At 40.0% G+C, this 24496-nt stretch overlaps 1 protein-coding gene across 6 annotated transcripts in view; it reads left to right on the forward strand.

The window, feature by feature from the left end:
* LOC118232805 overlaps positions 1-24496 on the forward strand; it is a 37587-nt gene that overhangs the window by 11247 nt on the left and 1844 nt on the right. Inside the window, exons 1-5 of one of the 6 annotated variants that reach the window (XM_035427941.1) lie at positions 4472-4637; positions 6197-6514; positions 9158-9412; positions 9910-10039; positions 11127-11942. The exons of 1 other annotated variant lie outside the window; for it this stretch is intronic. In XM_035427941.1, coding sequence (XP_035283832.1) covers positions 4601-4637; positions 6197-6514; positions 9158-9412; positions 9910-10039; positions 11127-11157 — 771 coding nt within the window. In that variant the 5' untranslated portion in view covers positions 4472-4600 and the 3' untranslated portion in view covers positions 11158-11942. Of the gene's footprint in view, positions 1-4471; positions 4638-6196; positions 6515-8483; positions 8558-9157; positions 9413-9909; positions 10040-11126; positions 11943-19994; positions 20075-21547; positions 21640-23404; positions 23448-23591; positions 23904-24200; positions 24456-24496 lie in introns of those variants that run through there. 4 more of the 6 variants (XM_035427940.1, XM_035427939.1, XR_004766396.1 and 1 more) reach the window with 4 other exon arrangements.

Consider the following 24496-nt stretch of genomic DNA (forward strand, 5'->3'; position numbering starts at 1 on the left):
TCGAACACTTAGAACTTTGAAAAACTTTGAAAACAAAGCATTCCAAAAAGCCTGCTCTTCTAAGGGTTAAGATGCACCCTTATTCACGGTGGCATATACGGACTCAGGTTATGTCGGAGGATCTCCTGCTAGTCCCAACATGTCATAGACTGTGTTCACCTCCAGGTGGCACTCTGGGTTTGCAGTGGTGACTGCGTCATGCATGGTTTCTACTGTGCTTATATTACTGTGCACCACACCCAGACCCTATGGACAGACAGATACAGGGACAGATAGTGCAGCCACTGCTGCCTGTAACTGAAACACACTTCCTGTTTGAAGCTTGTGGGCTAAAACAAAAAAAAAATATTTCAAACTACAGCATAGCCTCCCATTTTAAAATCACTCACCACACACATGCAAACACACACATACTCACACAGACACACATTACATTCTAACTGCTACTGAGGAAGTTCCACAGATCATTAGCTCTCTCTCTCTCAGACTGAAAATGCTCGTCCTGTTGGTGTCCACACTGCCCTTCTCAGGTACAATGCACTTCAAACACATCTATTTGAAATATGTGTTCATATAATCGGTCACTCGCCTCTTATTTTGTGTGGTTAAAACCTCTTCATCACCTTTGTCACCTGCAAAGCAACATTTGCTTCCATCCTTTTCATTGGGCGGCAGTGTATTATAATGGGTAGGGAACTGGTCTTGTAATTGAGAGGTCACAGGTTTGATCTGCGGGTAGGACATTGTCGTTGTGCCCTTAAACAAGGTACTTAACCTGCATTACTTCAGTATACATCCAGCTGTATAAATGGATGCAAATTAAAGTGCAATGCCAAATGTTGTGTAAGTCGCTCTGGATAAGAGTGTCTGCTAAAAATGCCTGTAATGTAATTTCCGTTTACAGGCACTTTTACTAGGTATACTTTTATACTTTGTAAACATACATGAGCATTTTTTCTTTTTCTGATCGCTCATGCCAGTGAACGATGTTTGCCTCCAGAAGGAATTGTTGGTGTTGAGCTTGATGCTCTTGTTTAAGTTACGGGACATTCGGAAATTTGGTCAGCTCCAGGAGCACAACGGGATGCTCCAGTACTTACTCAGAGTTTTTTTGCATACCGTGACCAGAGTCAGCTGCTGGCATGAACGGTCTCTTTGGCCATTTTGAGCCACAACCACAGATGGGCCACACAACTCAGTTTTCAAATGTTTTTATTTTATTGAAAGGCGTTTAAATTGTGCAGTATTCAGAGGGCATGGATAGCTGTTTTGATGCCATTACTCATGCTCTGATTCCCTGGCCTGTGACCACACTGACACATCCCCCCCCACCCCTTGTGTCCTGACATCATGTCATGACAGCACTGCCCTGCATTTATAGATGGAAAGTTTGCCAGGTTCCTTTTGAACAGCTGAGTTCATTTCCCCAAAAGGGGAAATACAAACCGAGAATTTTAACTTTTAATAGGAACAAAAACAAGGCCACGCAGGGCAAGTCTCAAAAATTCAAAATAAAGTTCTTAAACGCAAAACAAAGAAAATCCAGAAATCCAAAACAATGCGAAACCAGAACACGGGCAGGATAGAAAACACTCAGGACAAAACACAGAGTCACAAGTACACAAGGGAGCGCATACTGAAACACAATCTGAAAAGCACACGCAAAGACCCAGCACCTGAGTCAGGGAAGAAAGAATGGTAAATGGACTGCATTTATATAGCGCTTTACAATTGATGCCTCTCATTCGCCAGAGCAGTTGGGGGTTAGGTGCCTTGCTCAAGGACACTTCAACATGCCCAGGGCGGGGTTTGAACCGGCAATCCTCCGACTGCCAGATAATCAGTCTCACCTCCTGAGCTATGTCACTATGTCAAACTTAAATAGACAAGACACTGATGAGACACAGGAGGGCACAATGCACAATCAGGCCACAGAGAGGGAAGGGAAAACCAGACAACCAAAAAACAATAATTGAATAATTGAAAACAATAATACAATTTAACGGGGTAAATGAACAGAACTGAAAACTGAAGTGCCACCATCTTGCGGCCCAAAAGGGGAAACGCAGACAAACCACAGAACCCTGACAAGTTCCTGAATTTTGTGTAGATAAATTTTGCTGATTGTAGTGACACGAATGAGCTGCAATTTTTATAGGTGCACTTAAATTATGTGCTGGTGCAAATGAAAAAGTTAGGCGCACCAGTGCCACCAATGTAAAAAGTTAGTCTGGAGCCCTGTAGGCTGGTGCATAGCTAGTGGTTAGCAAGTTAGCTTGTCAGTTGGGTAGCTAATGGGAAGAGGGGGATTGGGAGCTTGTATACATTTTATGTTCATGATAATCTAATCAAGAGATGTCTGACCATCTAATTATTTGCACTCCCTAAATTAGTTGTTGCTCAGTTGATGAGAGCCACTTAAAACGAATAGTGGCTAGCTTCCCTGGAACAACATTAGTCTAGTAGTTATGCTCTGTTATGCTGTATCACCATGTCAGCTGAGATAATGGCATTTCTGCGATTCTGCTGAAGTTACTCACTTGAGTGGTTTTTTTACGAGATACCTTTTTTACTCTTACTCAAGTAGTTATTTTTATGAGTACTTTTACTTCAACTTGAGTCAATGGGCTCTATTTTCGTACTGGCGCAAGTCTGGTCCAAGCGCACACGCCGGTGTATTTGCAATTTGGTAGGGCGCAATTTTTTCCATGCTTGCGCCCATTTGCTAATTTCGTGGCTCGACATGAACCCGTCTGCGCCGAGATGGGTGGGATGGCGTAGCTGGGGGTGTGTCGATATGGATACGCCAGCGCAGTACAATTTTGGTGTCTGTTTTGGCGTAAAATAACGCCTGCGTCTCTGCCCGCTCAAAACCAGGTCTAAGCGCAGCGCTGGTGATCTTGAGCTATTTTCGTGACTTTAGTGGGCAGGGGCGCACGTGAACGTAGACCTATCCAAAAATCCCCCAGACAGGTTTGGTGGATGTCCTACGTATTTCATCCCACTTACATAAATAATTAAAACAAGACTACTGAATGCAACCTTCCGAATCAGTTAATCATGAAAACATAAGCTTGACTCTTGTCTATTGAATTTGATGTGAATCAAAGGCAGAGGAAGGAAGAGGAGGAGGCATTTATAATACTCGTTTCCTCTTCTCAAGCCAATTTAACATCATCAACCCGTGGAGGCCGACTTGCAGTACCATATATTCGGTCATTGTGAGTCTGAACCTCCCGGAAAAGTATGTTAGTTTCTTCCTGCGTAAATTTTGGCTGGCGGAGCCGGTCTGGCGCATCTTCAGCCATTACGAAATTGACAATACGCTGCGCCTGTGCGCCACGCTGGTCTTAAAGGGGATGAGAGGAGCTGATTTGATAGGCCATGATTGAAGGCAGCCAGGACACACCTGCTAATAATATATTCCTCCCACTCCAACCCTGCCCCACGCTGCGCCATGGATGCGCTTGGGCCTCTGGTCACCAAATTACCAAAAAAGAGTTGGCCACACCCATGTGCGCCAGCGCTCTGAACTTAGACCTGCGTTTGTTATTTCTAGTGATTTCTTCATTTCAAGTCCAAGAAGAAAGGTTGAACAGTAAAGTGAAATCTGTCTGGCATTTTGGGGATATACTGTGTGAAAATGGTGTGAGTGTTCTCGTGTGCACGCGTGGATATGTGTGCATGTGTGTTTATGCCTGGGTAAAATATGTACATACACAGTACAGGCATATGCATATACAGTAGCATTCTACTTCCTGTTCTTCCTTCCTGTATGGTTCAAACTCTCACCAGAGCCTTGTGTACATTATAAAAATCTGAATGTATTTTCCTGTATTTTGAAAATACAAAATAGATGTATTTTATCTTGATACATTTTCTGGCTCCAGTACTTTGTACATTTAGTTGAGGGGTATTTTGTATTTTGTAAAAAGATACATTTTGATGTATCTTTGCCCATCTCTGGGTGTAGAACAGATCAGATTGGCACTAATGCATTCAAATAATGGTGTCATTCTGTAGATAAATGTGATCTCTTAGGTCATCATGATTATCATCATTATGTTGTAGGATGTGATTTCTGAGATCATTACACAATAAAATTTGGCATGTATGGGATTATTATGATATTACATGATAAAATTAATGAGATTATTATGAAATTATTGAAATTCACATTGGATATTTTCGTGGTGCATTGGCAAGTAGATTAAAGTTGATAAGTAGAAATTTAAAATACCTTGAATGGTTTTATAGCACATTTAAGCTCACTGTCTTTTTTTAAGCGTGGAGTTTGCATATGAAGTCTTTAATGGCCATTCTCAGGTTTGTGATACTGTGATGACATCTTTGCACAGACATTGAAATGTGAACAGGAGCAGTTCATCAGCCATAGTGCAGCCACTGCAGGCTGTAACTGTTTGAAGCTTGTGGGCTAAAAAAAAGAGGCAAATATTCCAACCACCAGCATAGCCTCCCATTTTAAAATCACTCACCACACACACACAAACACACACATACTCACACACACACATTACATTCTAACTGCTACTGAGGAAGTTCCACAGATCACTAGCTGTCTCTCTCTCTCAGACTGAAAATGCTCGTCCTGTTGGTGTCCACACTGCTCTTCTCAGGTACAGTGCACTTCAAACACATCTATTTGAAATATGTGTGTATATAATAGGCCACTTGCCTCTTATTTTGTGTGGTTCAAACCTCTTTGTCATCTTTTTCACCTGCAAAGCAACATTTCCTTACATACTTTTGATTTCCATCTATAGGCACTTTTAGAAGGTAGGCATTTTATACTTTGTAAACATACATGAGCAGGATGGGAGAGGAGAGGAGAGGAGAGGAGAAGAGAAGAGAAGAGAAGAGAAGAGGAGAGGAGAGGAGAGGAGAGGAGAGGAGAGGAGAGGAGAGGAGGGGAGGGGAGGGGAGGAGAAGAGAAGAGAAGAGAAGAGAAGAGAAGAGAAGAGAAGAGAAGAGAAGAGAAGAGAAGAGAAGAGAAGAGAAGAGAGGAGAAGAAGACTTGTTAAGTTGGTATAGTTTAGAGCAAGTTTGAGTTAGCTGTTATACTGATAGTGGGTTTCTGGTGACTTGATTCACGCTACCATCAGTCAGCCTCCTTTGTTTTGCTCCTTTCTTACCTTACCTCAGAGTGAGGTTGAATTTTCTGTTCATTTATCTTACTTCTATTTGTTTGTTTATTTCCTTTCCCTGTCTCTCACGAGACCTAGTAGTAAAGAGCCCCTCTTATATTCTGAATATTTGTTTGCGTGCAGTCCTATCCTCCCTCCCCAAACCATTACACCTACAGGCTCACAGTTCAAGGTAGAAATAACACACTGTTTTAAGGTCTCTGTGTACAATGCAATCATAAGGGTGCTAAAAAGATATGGGTGGAGAATACATCGATACTAATGCATTTAAATAATGCTGTCAATCTGTAGATAAATGTGATTTCTGAGATTATCATGAGATTATATCACTTGATGATATTTCTCAGATTATTATAAGATTATATGATTAAATTTGCATATGTGTTGGTATGAGTGTGTGTGCGTGTGTGCATGTGGGTATGAGTGTGTGAACGTGTGTGCGTGTGGGTAATTCATTGTGGCATTTTACATCTGCCAGCTCACCATTAGACACACTGAACTCTTTTTCTGTACACCAGCCACAATGCCCCAGTGTTGTAACGAACCCCCTGATATTTCCTGATAATTACAGGATTTGTCTCTTGCTAATTTCTACCAATGCCCCATTGCTCTACTGACAAACTTCTGACAACCTGAAAATTTGTAGAATAGGTTTAAATATCACATTTTTCAGCACAAAAAGACAGAAATCATAAATGATACACTAGGCTGATGGTTATTATTTTTTTTACTGTGAAGTACATTGCAAATATCAGTTTCATACTGTATTACACATTCTGCCATTAAATGTGGTTCGGATATACGATGGTGATTTGTTACTGTATTAGTTTGGATGCTATAAAATGTGTTATTGTGCAATAATAGCTTGCAAGTGATTTGGATTTAAAGTAAGAAAGTCTTTCATAAATGTATGATAATAGCTTGTGAAAGTATTGTATTTTATTGTACTGTATAATGTGTGGTGTATATGGTATCTGCTGAACAGAATTTGTTTTGAAGTATTAAAATGAACATTTCTCTGTTTTTTCCAGTTTCCAGAGCTGAGGAGTCTCTGTCTCTGTTTGTGCGTAAGGGGGGCTCTGTTCGTCTGGATGTGCAGGGATATGAAAAACTCCGGAATGAAGCCCTGTTCTGGCGTTTTAACTCCACAGCCATACTACAATACTTGATCAAGTTTAAAGATCTGACATTTTATAAAGATTATAAGATCAGGACCGAATTTGATCAAAAGAACTTCACTCTGCTGCTGAAGAACGTGCAGGAGAGAGACAGTGGGATCTACACAGCAAGGATAACTGATATTGAAGGACAGCCGAGAGATGTTGCTTCCTACAGGCTCACAGTTCAAGGTAGAAATAACACACTGTTTTACAGTCTCTGTGTACAATACAATCATAAGGGTCCAGTAAAGATATGGGTGGAGAATACATAAATACTAATGCATTTAAATAATGCTGTCATTCTGCAGATAAATGTGATTTCTGAGATTATCATGAGATTATATCACTTGATGATATTTTTCAGATTATTATAAGATTATATGATTAAATTTGCATATGTGTTGGTATGAGTGTGTGTGCGTGTGTGCATGTGGGTATGAGTGTGTGAACGTGTGTGCGTGTGGGTAATTCATTGTGGCATTTTACATCTGCCAGCTCACCATTAGACACACTGAACTCTTTTCTGTACACCAGCCACAAAGCCCCAGTGTTGTAACGAACCCCCTGATATTTCCTGATAATTACAGGATTTGTCGCTTGCTAATTTCTACCAATGCCCCATTGCTCTACTGACAAACGTCTGACAACCTGAAAATTTGTAGAATAGGTTTAAATGTCACATTTTTCAGCACAAAAAGACAGAAATCATAAATGATACACTAGGCTGATGGTTATTATTTTTTTTACTGTGAAGTACATTGCAAATATCAGTTTCATACTGTATTACACATTCTGCCATTAAATGTGGTTCGGATATACAATGGTGATTTGTTACTGTATTAGTTTGGATGCTATAAAATGTGTTATTGTGCAATAATAGCTTGCAAGTGATTTGGATTTAAAGTAAGAAAGTCTTTCATAAATGTATGATAATAGCTTGTAAAAGTATTGTATTTCATTGTACTGTATAATGTGTGGTGTATATGGTATCTGCTGAACAGAATTTGTTTTGAAGTATTAAAATGAACATTTCTCTGTTTTTTCCAGTTTCCAGAGCTGAGGAGTCTTTGTCTCTGTTTGTGCGTAAGGGGGGCTCTGTTCGTCTGGATGTGCAGGAAAAACTCCAGAATAAAACCCTGTTCTGGTATTTTAACTCCACAGCCATACTACAATACAATATAAAGTTTAAACATCTGAAATTTTATGAAGATTATAAGATCAGGACCATATTTGATCAAAAGAACTTCACTCTGCTGCTGAAGAACGTGCAGGAGAGAGACAGTGGGATCTACACAGCAAGGATAATTGATGATGAAGGAGAGAAGAGAGATGTTGCTTCCTACAGGCTTACAGTTCAAGGTAGAAATAACACACTGTTTTACAGTCTCTGTGTACAATGCAATCATAAGGGTGCTAAAAAGATATGGGTGGAGAATACATCAATACTAATGCATTTAAATAATGCTGTCATTCTGCAGATAAATGTGATTTCTGAGATTATCATGAGATTATATCACTTGATGATATTTCTCAGATTATTATAAGATTATATGATTAAATTTGCATATGTGTTGGTATGAGTGTGTGTGCGTGTGTGCATGTGGGTATGAGTGTGTGAACGTGTGTGCGTGTGGGTAATTCATTGTGGCATTTTACATCTGCCAGCTCACCATTAGACACACTGAACTCTTTTTCTGTACACCAGCCACAAAGCCCCAGTGTTGTAACGAACCCCCTGATATTTCCTGATAATTACAGGATTTGTCTCTTGCTAATTTCTACCGATGCCCCATTGCTCTACTGACAAACTTCTGACAACCTGAAAATTTGTAGAATAGGTATAAATGTCACATTTTTCAGCACAAAAAGACAGAAATCATAAATGATACACTAGGCTGATGGTTATTATTTTTTTTACTGTGAAGTACATTGCAAATATCAGTTTCATACTGTATTACACATTCTGCCATTAAATGTGGTTCGGATATACAATGGTGATTTGTTACTGTATTAGTTTGGATGCTGTAAAATGTGTTATTGTGCAATAATAGCTTGCAAGTGATTTGGATTTAAAGTAAGAAAGTCTTTCATAAATGTATGATAATAGCTTGTAAAAGTATTGTATTTCATTGTACTGTATAATGTGTGGTGTACATGGTATCTGCTGAACAGAATTTGTTTTGAAGTTTTAAAATGAACATTTCTCTGTTTTTTCCAGTTTCCAGAGCTGAGGAGTCTTTGTTTGTGCGTAAGGGGGGCTCTGTTCATCTGGATGTGCAGGAAAAACTCCAGAATAAAACCCTGTTCTGGTATTTTAACTCCACAGCCATACTACAATACAATATAAAGTTTAAACATCTGAAATTTTATGAAGATTATAATATCAGGACGGTATTTGATCAAAAGAACTTCACTCTGCTGCTGAAGAACGTGCAGGAGAGAGACAGTGGGATCTACACAGCAGTGATAATTGATGATGAAGGAGAGAAGAGAGATGTTGCTTCCTACAGGCTTACAGTTCAAGGTAGAAATAACACACAGTTTTACAGTCTCTGTGTACAATGCAATCATAAGGGTGCTAAAAAGATATGGGTGGAGAATACATCTATACTATGCATTTAAATAATGCTGTCATTCTGCAGATAAATGTGATTTCTGACATTATCATGAGATTATATCACTTGATGATATTTCTCAGATTATTATAAGATTATATGGTTAAATTTGAATATATGGGATTATTCTTGCCAATTTAATGTATGAGATTATTATGAGACTATATGGTGCAATGTGTCACATCTTTGGCTCATTGGATTGGTTGTTGTTTTGCAGTGGCCCCGCCCACACCCGAGGTGGGAGTGGGGTTATTCTCCTCTGCTGGAGGGTTCTGTATGGTGTCAGTGAACTGCTCTGCTAAAGACACCTGGGCCAGCTACATCTGTGACCACGCCCACTGCACACAGGTAGCAAATACAACCTCGCCGACAGGAGTCAACATCATCGTCATGGCAACTAACGGGACCATCCACTGCAGTAGCAGTAACCGGGTCGACATAAAGACGCGATCAGAATCCATAAAGGACTTCTGTAAGTCTGTCTGTCTGTGCACAAATCCTGAAGGTTTGTCTGTGGGAAATGTCTAGAAGAGTATGTGGACAAAGTCTGAAAGTCTGTGGGTATCGTGTCTATATTTCTGTCTGACATGTTCATATGTTTGTCACGCATCTGTGATTCTGTCAGTTGTTTATATACATTTAAGGCTGCAGGCAGTAGTGTTTGCCATGAGATATTGTTCTGGTGTTCATTCCTTGTAACTTTTCCTGCTAGTGAGCGTGTGTGTGTGTGTGTTGATTGTGGTGAGTGTATATGAATGTATTTGTGTGTACAAGTGTTTGTGAGTGTATGAAATGAGTGTGTGCATGAGCATGTGACAGTGTGTGTAGGTGTGTGTGTGTTTGAATGTGTGTATGCACAAATACACATGTGTGTGTGTGTGTGTGTGTGTTTTGGTGTATGCATGTGTGTTTGTGTGTAAGACTAGTTGTCTCTGTGGGGCCCTGTGTGATGTTCTTTATTTCCTGTAGGTCCAGTTCCTCCAGTAACACCATCTCCTGGCCTCTCATCGTGTGCGCTAAAGTCAGTGCTGTTCTCCCTGGGTCTGGTTGCCATGGTTTCGGCTGTCATCGCAGTTAATGCCAGAGAGAGGTGCTGCAGGTCAGTCATGGTCATTCCTGTGTTTACATCTCTCATCAGCAGTGAGCTTGCATCTGACACACTCAGTGACCTCTTTAAAAAGCATCCAAACACACTCACATACTCTACCCCTCAGTCACACTCTACGCCTCTCACACTCCACCACACACGCACATGCTCTACCGCACACTCACACACTTTAACACTCTGTCACACACTACCTCACACTCACTCTACTTGATACTCACACAATCTAACTTACACTGTACCGTTCACTCACTCACTCCACCACACACTCACACACTCTACCCCTCGCCCACACACTCTACCACACACTTACACATACTCACTCACTCTACCACACACTCACAAACACTTATACATACTCACTCACTCTACCACACACTCACACACACTTATACATACTCATACACTCACACACTCTACCCCCCGCCCGCACACTCTACCACACACTCACACACACTTACACATACTCACTCACTCTACCACACACTCACACACACTTACACATACTCACTCACTCTACCACACACTCCACCACACACTCACACACTCTACCCCTCACTCACACACACTCACGCACTCCACCACATATTCACACATGTTACCACTCTCTCACACACTCTACCACACACTTACACATACTCACTCACTCTACCCCGCACTCACACACACTTACACATACTCACTCACTCCACCTCACAGTCATACACTCTACCAAACACTCACACACTCTACCACAGATTCACACACTCTACCCCTCACTCACACACTCTACCACACACTCACACCCTCCACCACACACTCACACACTCTACCCCTCACTCACACACTCTACCACACACTCACACACTCTACTCTCACTCACACACTCTACCACACACTCACACCCTCTACCACACACTCACACACTCTACCACACACTCACACTCTCTACCACAGATTCACACACTCTACCCCGCACTCACACACTCTACCACACACTCTCAGCCTCCACACACTCTAATAAATGCTGTATTGTTTCATGTGAATTTTGGATGTTGTAATGAAGTTAAAATTATTTATTTTTGTTGTTTTTTTTTTCCAGAGATCAATCAGGACTGAAAGAGAAGGATTAATCAGTCAGAGGGAGGAGATAATTAATATCTGAAATAACTGTGTGTGTGCATGTGTGTATGTAAGTGTGCGTGCGTGCATGTGTGAGTGTGTGTGTGTATGTGTTTTGCGTACGTGTGCGTGTGCGTATGTGTGCATGCGTGTGTGCGTGTGTGTTTGTATCAAAAAACTACAAGCTCATGAATGCATATAAAACAAGCAATCCTAGCAACGCAGTGCAGTACATATTTAAAATATTTCACCAGCACCACCCCAACCTTTGAGAGGGAAAACACAAGCACACAGTCATATTGGGGGTGAACTGATAATTAACTAGTTTGTTCAAGCTTTGCTGTGATTTATTGCAATGCTTTTCTAGCTACTATGAGATCTTACCGTTTTTCTCGATTGCTAACACACTAAAACTGGTTCTTTTAGCAAAAACTCCCAAATTATTACTTCAGTTCTCAGAGGACCAACACATCTCTCAAAACTATAAATACTTTTCACTTGTTTTAACACATGCTGCAAATTGTTAAACTTTTTCTGCAAATCTCTACAAACAAATGCTTTCATGAATCACTGGTTACACACTGTGGTCATGCAACAAACACTAGTAGTCAAAACAGTTAACTCAAGTCATCACAACCTAAACTCAGGTAACACACCTTTCTCTAGGTGCAAACACTTGGCAGCAAAATTGTTTACAAACCGGTCACAATCTCTGGATCAATAAATAGGGCCACAGTTTGCGTCTGTGTGCTTTTGAACAATGGATCCTCAAAATGGACAAGCTGTCCAAAGATCAGGAAGACAAAGGAGACGAAGAGGCAGGAGACAATTTGTCCCAGATGAAATACGTGCCACCTTGATTGACCATGTGCTGTTCAGCCAAACTTGAATCTTTTCACAGTGGCATCCATTGTCCATACTTTCAGACAAGAAAACAGGTACTATAATTTACTGTAATGTTACATATTGTATCTGCTGTACTGCTGTGAGATGGTATGCTGTCTATGTAATGTTGAAGTGTATTTACAGACTATATGTTCTTTAGATTTTATTGCTGTTTTTGTTTATAGTGCTGCATATACTGAGTTCCTTCTATGAATGCTACTCTCCTTTGAAAATACTACATTTCTTTGTTCCTTCAACTGTGTTGTGGTTACTGTACAGTACTTTTCACTCAGCATCACTCTTCAGTACTTCAGATAAAATATTTGGAAATTTGCACACTCCCTCATTTGTTAGTAGTGTAACATTGCAAAGATCAAAATCTGAAAACCATAAAATAAGTAGAATAACCAGGAGGAAATAACTCCTGGTGCACTGCTATAAAAGGTTTTTGCAGTTGTGCTTTGAATTTATCTCATTGGTGTGTTATGGGTAATCTACATTGTCTGTGTTTTCGATGGCTTGTGTGTGCCATTTGAAGGCAAAGTTTAATTTTGATGGAAGAGTATATGTTTTTGAGAAGTTAATTTGAGTTTGGCATGGATATTTGAGGTTTGTGCTGATTGATGTGTAGTTTTGGGATTGTGTTAATAGTTCTGAGAAAAAGGGGAATTGTTTCATTAAATGTGTCTTAGCAATCAAAAAAAAACTGTAACTGTATTTTTAAAGTTTTTTGTTTCAAACTTTTATGTTTTTTATATTTGTGAGCTAAATTCTTCATGTGCTTTTGGATTTTTATGTGTTTTTGGATTATGAACTTTTCATCCACTCCAGCCAAAGATGATTTTCCATCTGATGAAAAATAAAGTTTTCTGAATCGAAAGTAGTCATACTTTTGCTCAAATGAATCCTTAATGAGCATTCAATGAAAGAAAAACATGAAATTATATTTTAATGGTAAAAAAAAAAACACAAAGCAATTATAATTCAAATGAAATGACATTAAATTTAGGTTCAACATCATGCAATAAATATTGATTAAATACTGAATAAGTTTTAGGGCACGTGTAGTTCCACTAAACCAGACTGCAGTTTTTGTGATTAACCCCTATATTCAATCAAACACAGGTACCCATTTTAAGGGCATATGCAATTCAGTCAAAGCAGACTTAAATTGTTTTGTATTCACTCAACGAAGCCTTTAAGTTCTTTAAGACTGAAAAATCCATGAAACAGGAAGAAGTGTGGCCTGAATGTTTCCTGATGACCCAGGCTAGTAGCAGAAGCTTTTTTTAAATGATCAAGTGATTGTGTAGTTTGAAAAAAAACCTGTAAACCATAAAATCCTCAGTTTAAATACAGTTAATTAACATTTGAGAGTGAAAGAAATTGAATAATGCAATAATTAGGAATTTTTGACTTTCACATTAGGGGCATATGGCATGTAGTAAATAATGAAGAGGAAATAAATATCAAAAAACTTTGGTGAGTCACATAATTTGTACAGATTAAAACAGACTTTTTTCAACTTTTAACAGGAAAATTAAAATAAGGGACGCCCCGTCCTGTAAGCGAGGTACCCACTGGGCGTTGGGCCCCGCCTTCCTCGAAAAGAGCCCCTCATTGGCTTAAAAACCACGTGGAGAAAGAGACACGGCACCCCAGTCTGCTACCGCAATCTCCACCACATGGTCTGTGATCACAATTTAAGGTGTAAGATTGCAAATATGTGACTAGGATGTTCTTAACCGACCATTCTAATGCCGATGTAACAATCTCTGTCTTTAAGTGGAAACAGTGGAGTTTTCGAACACTTAGATCTTTTAAAAACCTTGAAAACAAAGCATTCCAAAAAGCCTACTCTTCTAAGGGTTAAGATGCACCCTTATTCACGGTGGCATATATGGACTCAGGTTTTGTTAGAGGATCTCTTGCTAGTCCCAACATGTCATAGACTGTGTTCACCTCCAGGTGGCGCTCTGGGTTTGCAGTGGTGACTGTGTCATACATGGTTTCTACTGTGCTTATATTACTGTGCACCACACCCAGACCCTACGGACAGACAGATACAGGGACAGATAGTGCAGCCACTGCTGCCTGTAACTGAAACACACTTCCTGTTTGAAGCTTGTGGGCTAAAAAAAAAAAAGAGGCAAATATTCCAACATACAGCATAGCCTCCCACTTTAAAACCCCTCACCACACACACAGACACACACACATGCACACACACACATTGCAATCTAACTCTGCTACAGAGGAAGTTCCACAGATCACTAGCTCTCTCTCTCTCAGACTGAAAATGCTTGTCCTGTTGGTGTCCACACTGCCCTTCTCAGGTACAGTGCACTTCAAACACATCTATTTGAAATATGTGTTCATATAATTGGTCACTTGCCTCTTATTTTGTGTGGTTAAAACCTCTTCATCACCTGCAAAGCAACATTTGCTTCCATCCTTTTCAATGGGCGGCAGTGTATTATAATGGGTAGGGAACTGGTCTTGTAACTGAGAGGTCACAGGTTTGATCTGCGGGTAGGACATTGTCGTTGTACCCTTGAACAAGGTACTTAACCTGCATTACTTCAGTATATATCCAGCTGTATAAATGGATGCAAATTAAAGTGCAATGCCAAATGTTGTGTAAGTCGCTCTGGATAAGAGTGTTTGCTAAAAATGCCTGTAATGTAATTTCCGTTTACAGGCACTTTTACTAGGTATACTTTTATACTTTGTAAACATACATGAGCATTTTTTCTTTTTCTGATCGCTCATGCCAGTGAACGACGTTTGCCTCCAGAAGGAATTGTTGGTGTTGAGCTTGATGCTCTTGTTAAAGTTACCGGACATTCTGAAATTCGGTCAGGTCCAGGAGCTCAACAGGCTGCTCCAGTACTTACTCAGTGTTTTTGCATCCCGTGACCAGAGTCAACTGCTGGCATAAACGGTTTATTCGGCCATTTTGGGCCACAACTGGGGATGGGCCACACAACACAGGTTTCAAATGTTTTTATTTTATTGAAAGGCGTTTAAATTGTGCAGTATTCAGAGGGCATGGGTAGCTGTTTTGATGCCATTACTCATGCTCTGATTCCCTGGCCTGTGACCACACTGACAAATCTCCCGCCCACCCTCCACCCCTTGGGTCCTGACATCATGTCATGACAGCACTGCCCTGCATTTATAGATTTATAGAAGTTTGCCAGGTTCATTTTGAACAGCTGAGTTCCTTTCCTCAAAAGGGGAAATACAAACCGAGAATTTTAACTTTCTATAGGAACAAAAACAAGGCCACGCAGGGCAAGTCTCAAAAAGTCAAAACAAAGTTCTTAAACGCAAAACAAAGAAAATCCAAAAATCCAAAACAATGCGAAACCAGAACACGGGCAGGGTAGAAAACACTCAGGACAAAACACAGAGTCACAAGTACACGAGGGCGCGCATACCGAAACACAATCAGAAAAGCACACGCAAAGACCCAGCACCTGAGTCAGGGAAGAAAGAATGGTTAAATGGACTGCATTTTTAAAGCGCTTTTATCCAAAGCGCTTTACAATTGATGCCTCTCATTTGCCAGAGCAGTTGGGGGTTAGGTGTCTTGTTCAAGGACACTTCGACATGCCCAGGGCGGGGTTTGCACCGGCAACCCTCCGACTGCCAGACAATCAGTCTTACCTCCTGAGCTATGTCACTATGTCGAACTTAAATAGACAAGACACTGATGATACACAGGAGGGCACAATGCACAGTCAGGCCACAGAGAGGGAAGGGAAAACGAGACAACCAAAAAACAATAATTGAATAATTGAAAACAATAATACAATTAAACAGGGTAAATGAACAGAACTGAAAACTGAAGTGCCGCCATCTTGCGGCCCAAAAGGGGAAACGCAGACAAACCACAGAACCCTGACAAGTTCCTGAATTTTGTGTAGATACATTTTGCTGATTGTAGTGACACGAATGAGCTGCAATTTTTTTTGGGTGCACTTAAATTATGTGCTGGTGCAAATGAAAAAGTTAGGCGCACCAGTGCCACCAATGTAAAAAGTTAGTCTGGAGCCCTGCAGGCTGGTGCATAGCTAGTGGTTAGCAAGTTAGCTTGTCAGTTGGGTAGCTAATGGGAAGAGGGGGATTGGGAGCTTGTATACATTTTATGTTCATGATAACCTTATCAAGAGATGTCTGACCATCTAATTATTTGCACTCCCTAACTTAGTTGTTGCTCAGTTGATGAGAGCCACTTAAAACGAATAGTGGCTAGCTTCCCTGGAACAACATTAGTCTAGTAGTTATGCTCTGTTATGCTGTATCACCATGTCAACTGTGATAATGGCATTTCTGCGATTCTGCTGAAGTTACTCACTTCAGTGGTTTTTTACGAGATACCTTTTTTTACTCTTACTCAAGTAGTTATTTTTATGAGTACTTTTACTTCAACCGGAGTCAATGGGCTCTATCTTCGTACCGGCGCAAGTCTGGTCCAAGCGCACACGCCGGTGTATTTGCAATTTGGTAGGGCGCAACGTGATTTTTCCCCGCTTGCGCCCATTTGCTAATTTCGTGGCTCGACATGAACCCGTCTGCGCCGAAATGGGTGGGATGGCGTAGCTGGGGGTGTGTCGATACGGATACGCCAGCGCAGTACAATTTTGGTGTCCGTTTTGGCGTAAAATCACGCCTGCGTCTCCGCCCACTGAAAACCAGGTCTAAGCGCAGCGCTGGTGATCTTGAGCTATTTTCCTGACTTTAGCGGGCGGGGCCGCACGTGAACGTAGACCTATCCAAAAATCCCACAGACAGTTTTGGTGGATGTCCTACGTATTTCATCCCGCTTACATAAACAATTAAAACAAGACTACTGAATGCAACCTTCTGAATCAGTACGTACATACACAGTACAGGCATATGCATATACAGTAGCATTCTACTTCCTGTTCTTCCTTCCTGTATGGTAAGCCTTGTGTACATTATACAAATCTGAATGTTCTGCCATTTTAAACAAATTCAGAATACTCAATGTTACTAATGTATTTTCCTGTATTTTGAAAATACAAAATAGATGTATTTTATCTTGATACATTTTCTGGCTCCAGTATTTTGTATTTTATTTTGATACATTTAGTTGAGGGGTATTTTGTATTTTGTAACAAGATACATTTTGATGTATGTTTGCCCATCTCTGGGTGTAGAACAGATCAGATCGGCACTAATGCATTTAAATAATGGTGTCATTCTGTAGATTAATGTGATCTCTTATGTCATCATGCGATTATGTTGTATGATGTGATTTCTGAGATCATTACACAATAAAATTTGGCATGTATGGGATTATTATGATATTACATGATAACATTTATGAGATTATTATGAAAGTATTGAAATTCACATTGGATATTTTCATGGTGCATTAACAAGTAGATTGAAGTTCATAAGTAGAAATGTAAAATATCTTGAATGGTTTTATAGCACATTTAAGCTCACTGCCGACCCTGTTACTGCAGCAGCATTAACATCATCGTCACGGCAACCAACGAGGCCATCAGCTGCAGCAGCAGTAACCGGGTCGGCACAAAGACGCAATCCACAAAGCACGTCTGTAAGTCTGCCTGTCTGTCTGTCTGTCTGTGGATATAGTCTGAAAGTCTGTCTGTGTCTATATTTCAGTCTGACATGTTTATATGTTTGTCTGGCATCTGTGATTCTGTGAGTTGTTCATGTACATTTATGGCTGCAGGCAGTAGTGTTCGCCATGAGATGTTGTGGTGCTTATTCCTTGTAACCTGTTTGTGTGTGAGTGTGCATGTGTGTACTTGTGTGTTTGTGTGTAACAGTAGCTGTCTCTGTGGGGTCCTGTGTAATGTTCTGTGTAATGTTGTTTATTTCCTGTAGGTCCAGGTCCTCCAGTAATACCATCTCCTGGCCTCTCGCTGTGTGCACTAAAGTCAGTGCTGTACTCACTGGGTCTGGTTGCCATGGTTTCGGCTGTTATCGCAGTTAATGCCAGAGAGAGGTGCTGCAGGTCAGTCATGGTCATTCCTGTGTTTACATCTCTCATCAGCAGTGAGCTTGAATCTGACACACTCAGTGACCTCTTTAATGAGCATCCAAACACACTCACACACTCTACCACACACTCACACACTCCACCTTACACTCACACCCTCCACCACACACTCACACACTCCACCTTACACTCACACCCTCCACCACACACTCACACACAGTACCACACACTCACACCCTCCACCACACACTCTTCTGCTCATTTACACATTTTACCCCTCACTCACACACTCTAATGCACACTGTACTGTTTCGTGTGAATTTCAGATGCAGTTCTGGAGTTTAATTTATTTATTTATGTTTTTTTCAGAGATCAGTGAGGACTGAGAGAGAAGGATAAATTTGTCAGAGGGGAGGAGAGAATTAATATCGGAAATAACTGTGTGTGTGTGTCTGTTTGTGCGTGTGCGTGTGTATGTAAGTGTGTGTGTGTGTATGTTTGTGTGTGTGTTTGTGCGTGTGTATGTGTATGTGTGCGTGTGCGTGTGTGTGTGTGCATGTGTGTGTGTGTGTGTGTGCGTGCATGTGTGTGTGCGTGTGTGTGTGTGCGTGTGTGCGCGTGTGTGTGTTTGTATCAAAAAAAGATGAACTAGTTTGTCCAAGCTTTGCTGTGATTAATTGCAATAATTTTTAGCTGCCATGTGAACTGTATTTTTTATGTTTTTTGTTTCAAGCTTTTATGTTTTTTATATCTGTGAGCTTAATTTGTGTTTTTGGATTTTAATGTGTTTTTGGAATATTAACTTTTCATCCACTTGAGCCAAAGATGATTTTCCATCATCTGATGAATAATAAAGTTTTCTTAATTGGAAGTCGTCATACTGTTGCTCTCGTGAATCTTTAATGGACATTCAATTAAAGGAAAACATGAGATAGTATTGTAATGGTAAATAAACACAAAGAAAATATAATTCAAATGAAATTGCATTGATTTTAATATCATGCAATAAATATGGAATAAATACTGAATAAGTTTTAGGGCACATGCACTTCCACTAAATCAGACTTTAGTTTTTGTGATTAACCCCTATATTCAATTAAACACAGATACCCATTTTAAGGGCATATTTTGTATTCACTCAGCAAAGCCTTTCAGTTCTTTAAGACTGAAAAATCCATGAAACAGGAACAGGTGTGGCTTGAATGCTGAATGTTGTCTGATGACTCAGACTAGTAGCAGAAGCTTTTTTTAAATGATCAAGTGATTGTATACTTTGAAAAAAAAACCTGTTCGCTTCTCTCTGACAATAAAATCCTCAGTTTTAATACAGTTAATTAACATTTGAGGGTGAAACAAATTAAAAAATGCCATAATTACACGTTTGGCTTTCACATTTGGGGCATATGGCATGTAGTAAATAATGTTTATGAAATAATGAAAAGGAAATAAATACATAAAAACTTTGAGTTACATAAGACTAAAACAGACTTTTTTCAACTTTTAACAGTAAAATTCAAATCAGGTCCGCCTCGTCCTCTATAAATGATTATACATAGTAGTAATATACAAAGCACTTGTTTCACATTGGATATTTTTATGGTGCATTGACAAGTAGATTGAAGTTGATAAGTAGACATGTAAAATATCTTGAATGGTTGTATAGCACATTTAAGCTCACTGTCTTTTTTAAGCGTGGAGTTTGCATATGAAGTCTTTAATGGTCATTCTCAGCTCTGTGATATTGTGATGACATCATTGAAATGTGAACAGGAGCAGTTTATCAGCCACAGTGCAGCCACTGCAGCCTGTAACTAAAACACACTTCCTGTTTGTGGGCTAAAACAAAAAAAATACATTCCAAACTACAGCATAGCCTCCCATTTTAAAATCACTCCCCACACACACACAAACACACATATACTCACACACACACATTACATTCCAACTGCTACTGAGAAAGTTCCACAGATCACTAGCTGTCTCTCTCTCTCTCAGACTGAAAATGCTTGTCCTGTTGGTGTCCACACTGCTTTTCTCAGGTACAGTACACTTCAAACACATCTATTTGAAATATGTGTGTAAATAATAGGCCACTTGCCTCTTATTTTGTGTGGTTCAAACCTCTTTGTCATCTTTTTCACCTGCAAAGCAACATTTGCTTACATCATTTTGTTTTCAGTCTATAGGCACTTTTACTAGGTAGGCATTTTATACTTTGTAAACATACATGAGCAGGAATTGTTGGTGCTGGGCTTAATCCTCTTGTTGAAGTTATGGGACACTCTGAAATTCGGTCAGCTCCAGGAGCTCAACAGGCTGCTCCAGTACTTAGTGTTTTTGCATCCCATGACCAGAGTCAACTGCTTGTATAAACGGTCTATTCGGCCATTTTGGGCCACATCTGGGGATGGGCAACATAACACAGGTTTCAAATGTTTTTATTTTATTTCATTGAAAGTCGTTTAAATTGTGCAGTATTCAGAGGGCACGGATAGTCAAGTCAAGTCAAGTCGAAGTTTATTTATATAGCATATTTGCAACAACCACAGTTAAACAAAGTGCTTGAACAGACTTAAAAACCAAAAACAAATACAAAAGTAATAAAAAATTAGAATAAAAGGAAACAATAAACATGGTAATAAAATAATTATATAGAAGATAAAAACAAGGTGACAAGCTCAACTTGAATTGAATGCCAACGAGAAGAGGTGGGTCTTCAGCAGGGACTTAAAAGACTCTAGGGTCTGAGAAGTTCTTATATAAAAAAAGTAGGCTGTTCCAGAGATCAGGGGCAGCTAGTGCAAAGGCTCGGCTATTTTTGTGCCTGGATCTTGGAACATCCAAGAGCATCTGGTTGGCCGACATTAGTGCTTTAATTGGAGTATGATGCTGTAAAAGTGCAAGGATAGCTGTTTTGATGCTATTGCCCTCATTTCAATTCCTGTGACCACACTGACCCTACACATCAGCCAGACCTCTCCATTCTGCCACCTCTGGACACTTGGCACCTCTCCCTCTTCGTGTCTGTACTTCCCGTTCGCGTCTGCTGTCTGTCCTGGCCCCTCGCTGGTGGAATGACCTTCCTGTGGCGGTCAGAACAGCAGAGAATCTTTAAGCGCAGATTAAAGACTCATCTCTTCAGGCTGCACCTCTCCCCACCCCTCCCTAGCCTCTAGTTTAGCTCTACTCTATGTACCTAGTTAGGCTAATGCGATCTCGTTAGTTTTGTATTTGGCAGGATTGTCTTGTTTAATTCTGATTAGGCAAATGTGATTTCAGTGCTAGTTTTGTACTTGGCAGGATTGTTTTGTTTATTTGCTCAACAGGTTACCCTACAGGATTGGAGTCCTGATCTATGTGGTCACTTCTGGCACTACAATCTTTACTTCACTCTAGTGTGTTTTTCTGCACCTCTGCAATTTGAACTGATGCACTTGTTGTACGTCGCTCTGGATAAGAGCATCTGCTAAATGCCTGTAATGTAATGTAATGTAATGAAAGTTGAAGTAGCAGTTTTAGTTCCTCATTCAGAAGCCCTTCACAGTTTCACACTGCAGAATAAAACTGCTGTTCATCGCTATTCTGGTTATTTCTGCGATCTCAGGTACGGCACCTTTACACACTTTTAGAGTACTCATCTTCTTCATGCTTCTGTATATTTGTATAAATGTATTTACTGGTCCATCAGGGATATTGTATTCAAATAAATACATTCATGACAGACGCGTGGCGCGTCGTACCGAAATTAACCGGAAGGCCATTTTTTGGCTGAGGTGGCCTTTATTGATGAGACTTTTTAACGGTGAGACTGGCAGTACAAACCACACTGTTTTAGGGGTGATGCTTTACTACAGTAATTTCTTTGATAAAATGTATTATTGGTTTTAAATACTTGACTTAGGGACCACAATTTCATGAATTTTCTGTGAACTCCCTGGTGTTTGGAACGATGACATATTTTTTCTTGACTCATTATTATTATTATTATTATTATTCATTATTATTATTCATATTTTTTCTTGACTCGACTTTTCGCTCCACAATTTTTTATTTGTAACCAAACAATTCACATGTGGGTAAAGCACACATTCTTAACTTTTACTGACGGGTATTTCTTATACATTTTGGTTCCAATATGTAGAAATCACAGCTTTTTTATAAATAGACCCCCCATTTCAGGGCATCATAACATTCGGGAGAAATGGTGATAGGTGTTCCTGATTAGTCCGGTGAGTTCAGTTGCTTCCCTAGTGCAGATATAAGTGAGCTTTCAGTATCTAATTTTGAATCTAACCTTTCGATTGTCTTTGGAGTTTGTTGTTGGCATTTGTCAGCAGAGTTACGACAATGTCAAGGAAGCCATTATTAATATAATATAATATGTAAAATGTAATATAATAAAATGGTGCAAGCCGTGCATTAAGAACTACTTGTGGATCAGATGCAAGAAATACAATCTGGCCGTTTGCATAACCCAGTGGCCCTGTTTGTACGCTCAGTCTGCTTTCAAGTGTAGTTTTAGCACGCAGTTTTTAGTATTTTTTGTGCATATCCTTCTTTATATTGAGTACGGAGTAGTGATTACTGTCATAGGTTATGCCCGTGGTAACCAACCCTGTTCCCGGAGATCTACCATCTTGTAGGCTTTCATTTCAACCATAATTTTGCACACCTGATTCTACTAATTAGCAGCTCAACGAGATCTCTAGCTATTGAATGAGGTGTTCTTTGTTAGGATTGGGGTGGAAACTGATATAATGGTCAATCTTAAGGAACAAGGTTTGTTATTAGGGGCATAACCTATGACAGTAATCACTTTGAATTCTGGTTTTTGTAGTTTCCTTTCAATCAGCTGCTAGTTAAAGCCTTAAGAACATAGTGTGTGGATTCCTTAGCCTATCAATGACTTAAGTGAATCACTGGTGCTGAGAACACCCCAAAAACCAACAGACACTGCGGCCGTCCAGGACTGGACTCAGACACCTGTGCCATACAGCATAATTTGTTTTTCTTCGTTTTTTTTTTCTGATTTGTGTTTTTAAACCATTTCAAGCATGTGTACCAAAAGAATAATTTATCTGAGGTATAGAAAAAACTTTCAGCTGGAAAGGGTAGTGTGGAGGGTTGAGAAGCTCAGGCGTGTTTCAGAGACGTGTGCTTCCTGTTGTGGTGGGGTCTTGTGAGTCATACATCTTGTGTCAGTTGTTACTGTATTAGTTTGGATGCTGTAAAATGTGTTATTGTGCAATAATAGTGTGGTGTGGGGATGGCTGGTTTAAGCAGCCACACCTGCCCTGGGTCAAACCAATTATCCAACTGGCCAGGTCTAATTAGCTTGACCCAGAGCAGGTGTGGCTGCTTAAACCAGCCATCCCCACACCACAAATAGCTTGTAAGTGATTTGGATTTAAAGTAAGAAAGTCTTTCATAGATGTATGATAATAGCTTGTAAAAGTATTGTATTTCATTGTATTGTATAATGTGTGGTGTATATGGTATCTGCTGAACAGAATTTGTTTTGAAATTTTAAAATTAACATTTCTCTGTTTTTTCCAGTTTCCAGAGCTGAGGAGTCTTTGTCTCTGTTTGTGCGTGAGGGAGGCTCTGTTCGTCTGGATGTGCAGGGATATGAAAAACTCCGGTTTAACAGCCTGTACTGGCATTTTAACTCCATAGCCATACTAGAATACATTATCAAGTTTAAACTGACATTTTATAAAGATTATGAAATCAGGGCAGAATTTGATCAAAAGAACTTCACTCTGCTGCTGAAGAACGTGCAGGAGAGAGACAGTGGGATCTACACAGCAAAGATAACTGAAGCAGGACAGCTGAGAGTTGTTGCTTCCTATAAGCTAACAGTTCAAGGTAGACAATACATGGTATAACAGTCTCTGTGTACAATGCAATCATAAGGGTGCATGAAAGATATGGGTGTGGAACAGATCGCCACTAATGCATTTAAATAATGGTGTAATTCTGCAGATAAATGTGACTTCTGAGATTATCATGACATTAAGTCATATGATGTGGTTTCTATGATGATATGAAACACTTTGAATATATGGAATTATTATTGTATGATATGATATATGAGATTATTATGAGACTATAGGGTGCAATGTGTCACATCTTTGGCCCAGTGGATTGGTTGTTGTTTTGCAGAGGCCCCGCCCACACCCCAGGTGGGAGTGGTGTTACTCTCCTCTGCTGGAGGGTTCTGTAACGTGTCAGTGAACTGCTCTGCTAAAGACACCTGGGCCAGCTACACCTGTGACCACGCCCACTGCACACAGGTAGAAAATACAACCTTGTCAACAGAAGTCACGATCATCGTCACGGCAAACAACGAGGCCATCAACTGCACCAGCAGTAACCGGGTCGGCACAAAGACACAATCAGAATCCATAAAGCACGTCTGTAAGTCTGTCTGTCTGTCTGTGGATAAAGTCTGAAAGTCT

The sequence above is a fragment of the Anguilla anguilla genome, chromosome 8 (genome assembly GCF_013347855.1).
Source record: "Anguilla anguilla isolate fAngAng1 chromosome 8, fAngAng1.pri, whole genome shotgun sequence".
Classification (NCBI taxonomy): domain Eukaryota; kingdom Metazoa; phylum Chordata; class Actinopteri; order Anguilliformes; family Anguillidae; genus Anguilla; species Anguilla anguilla.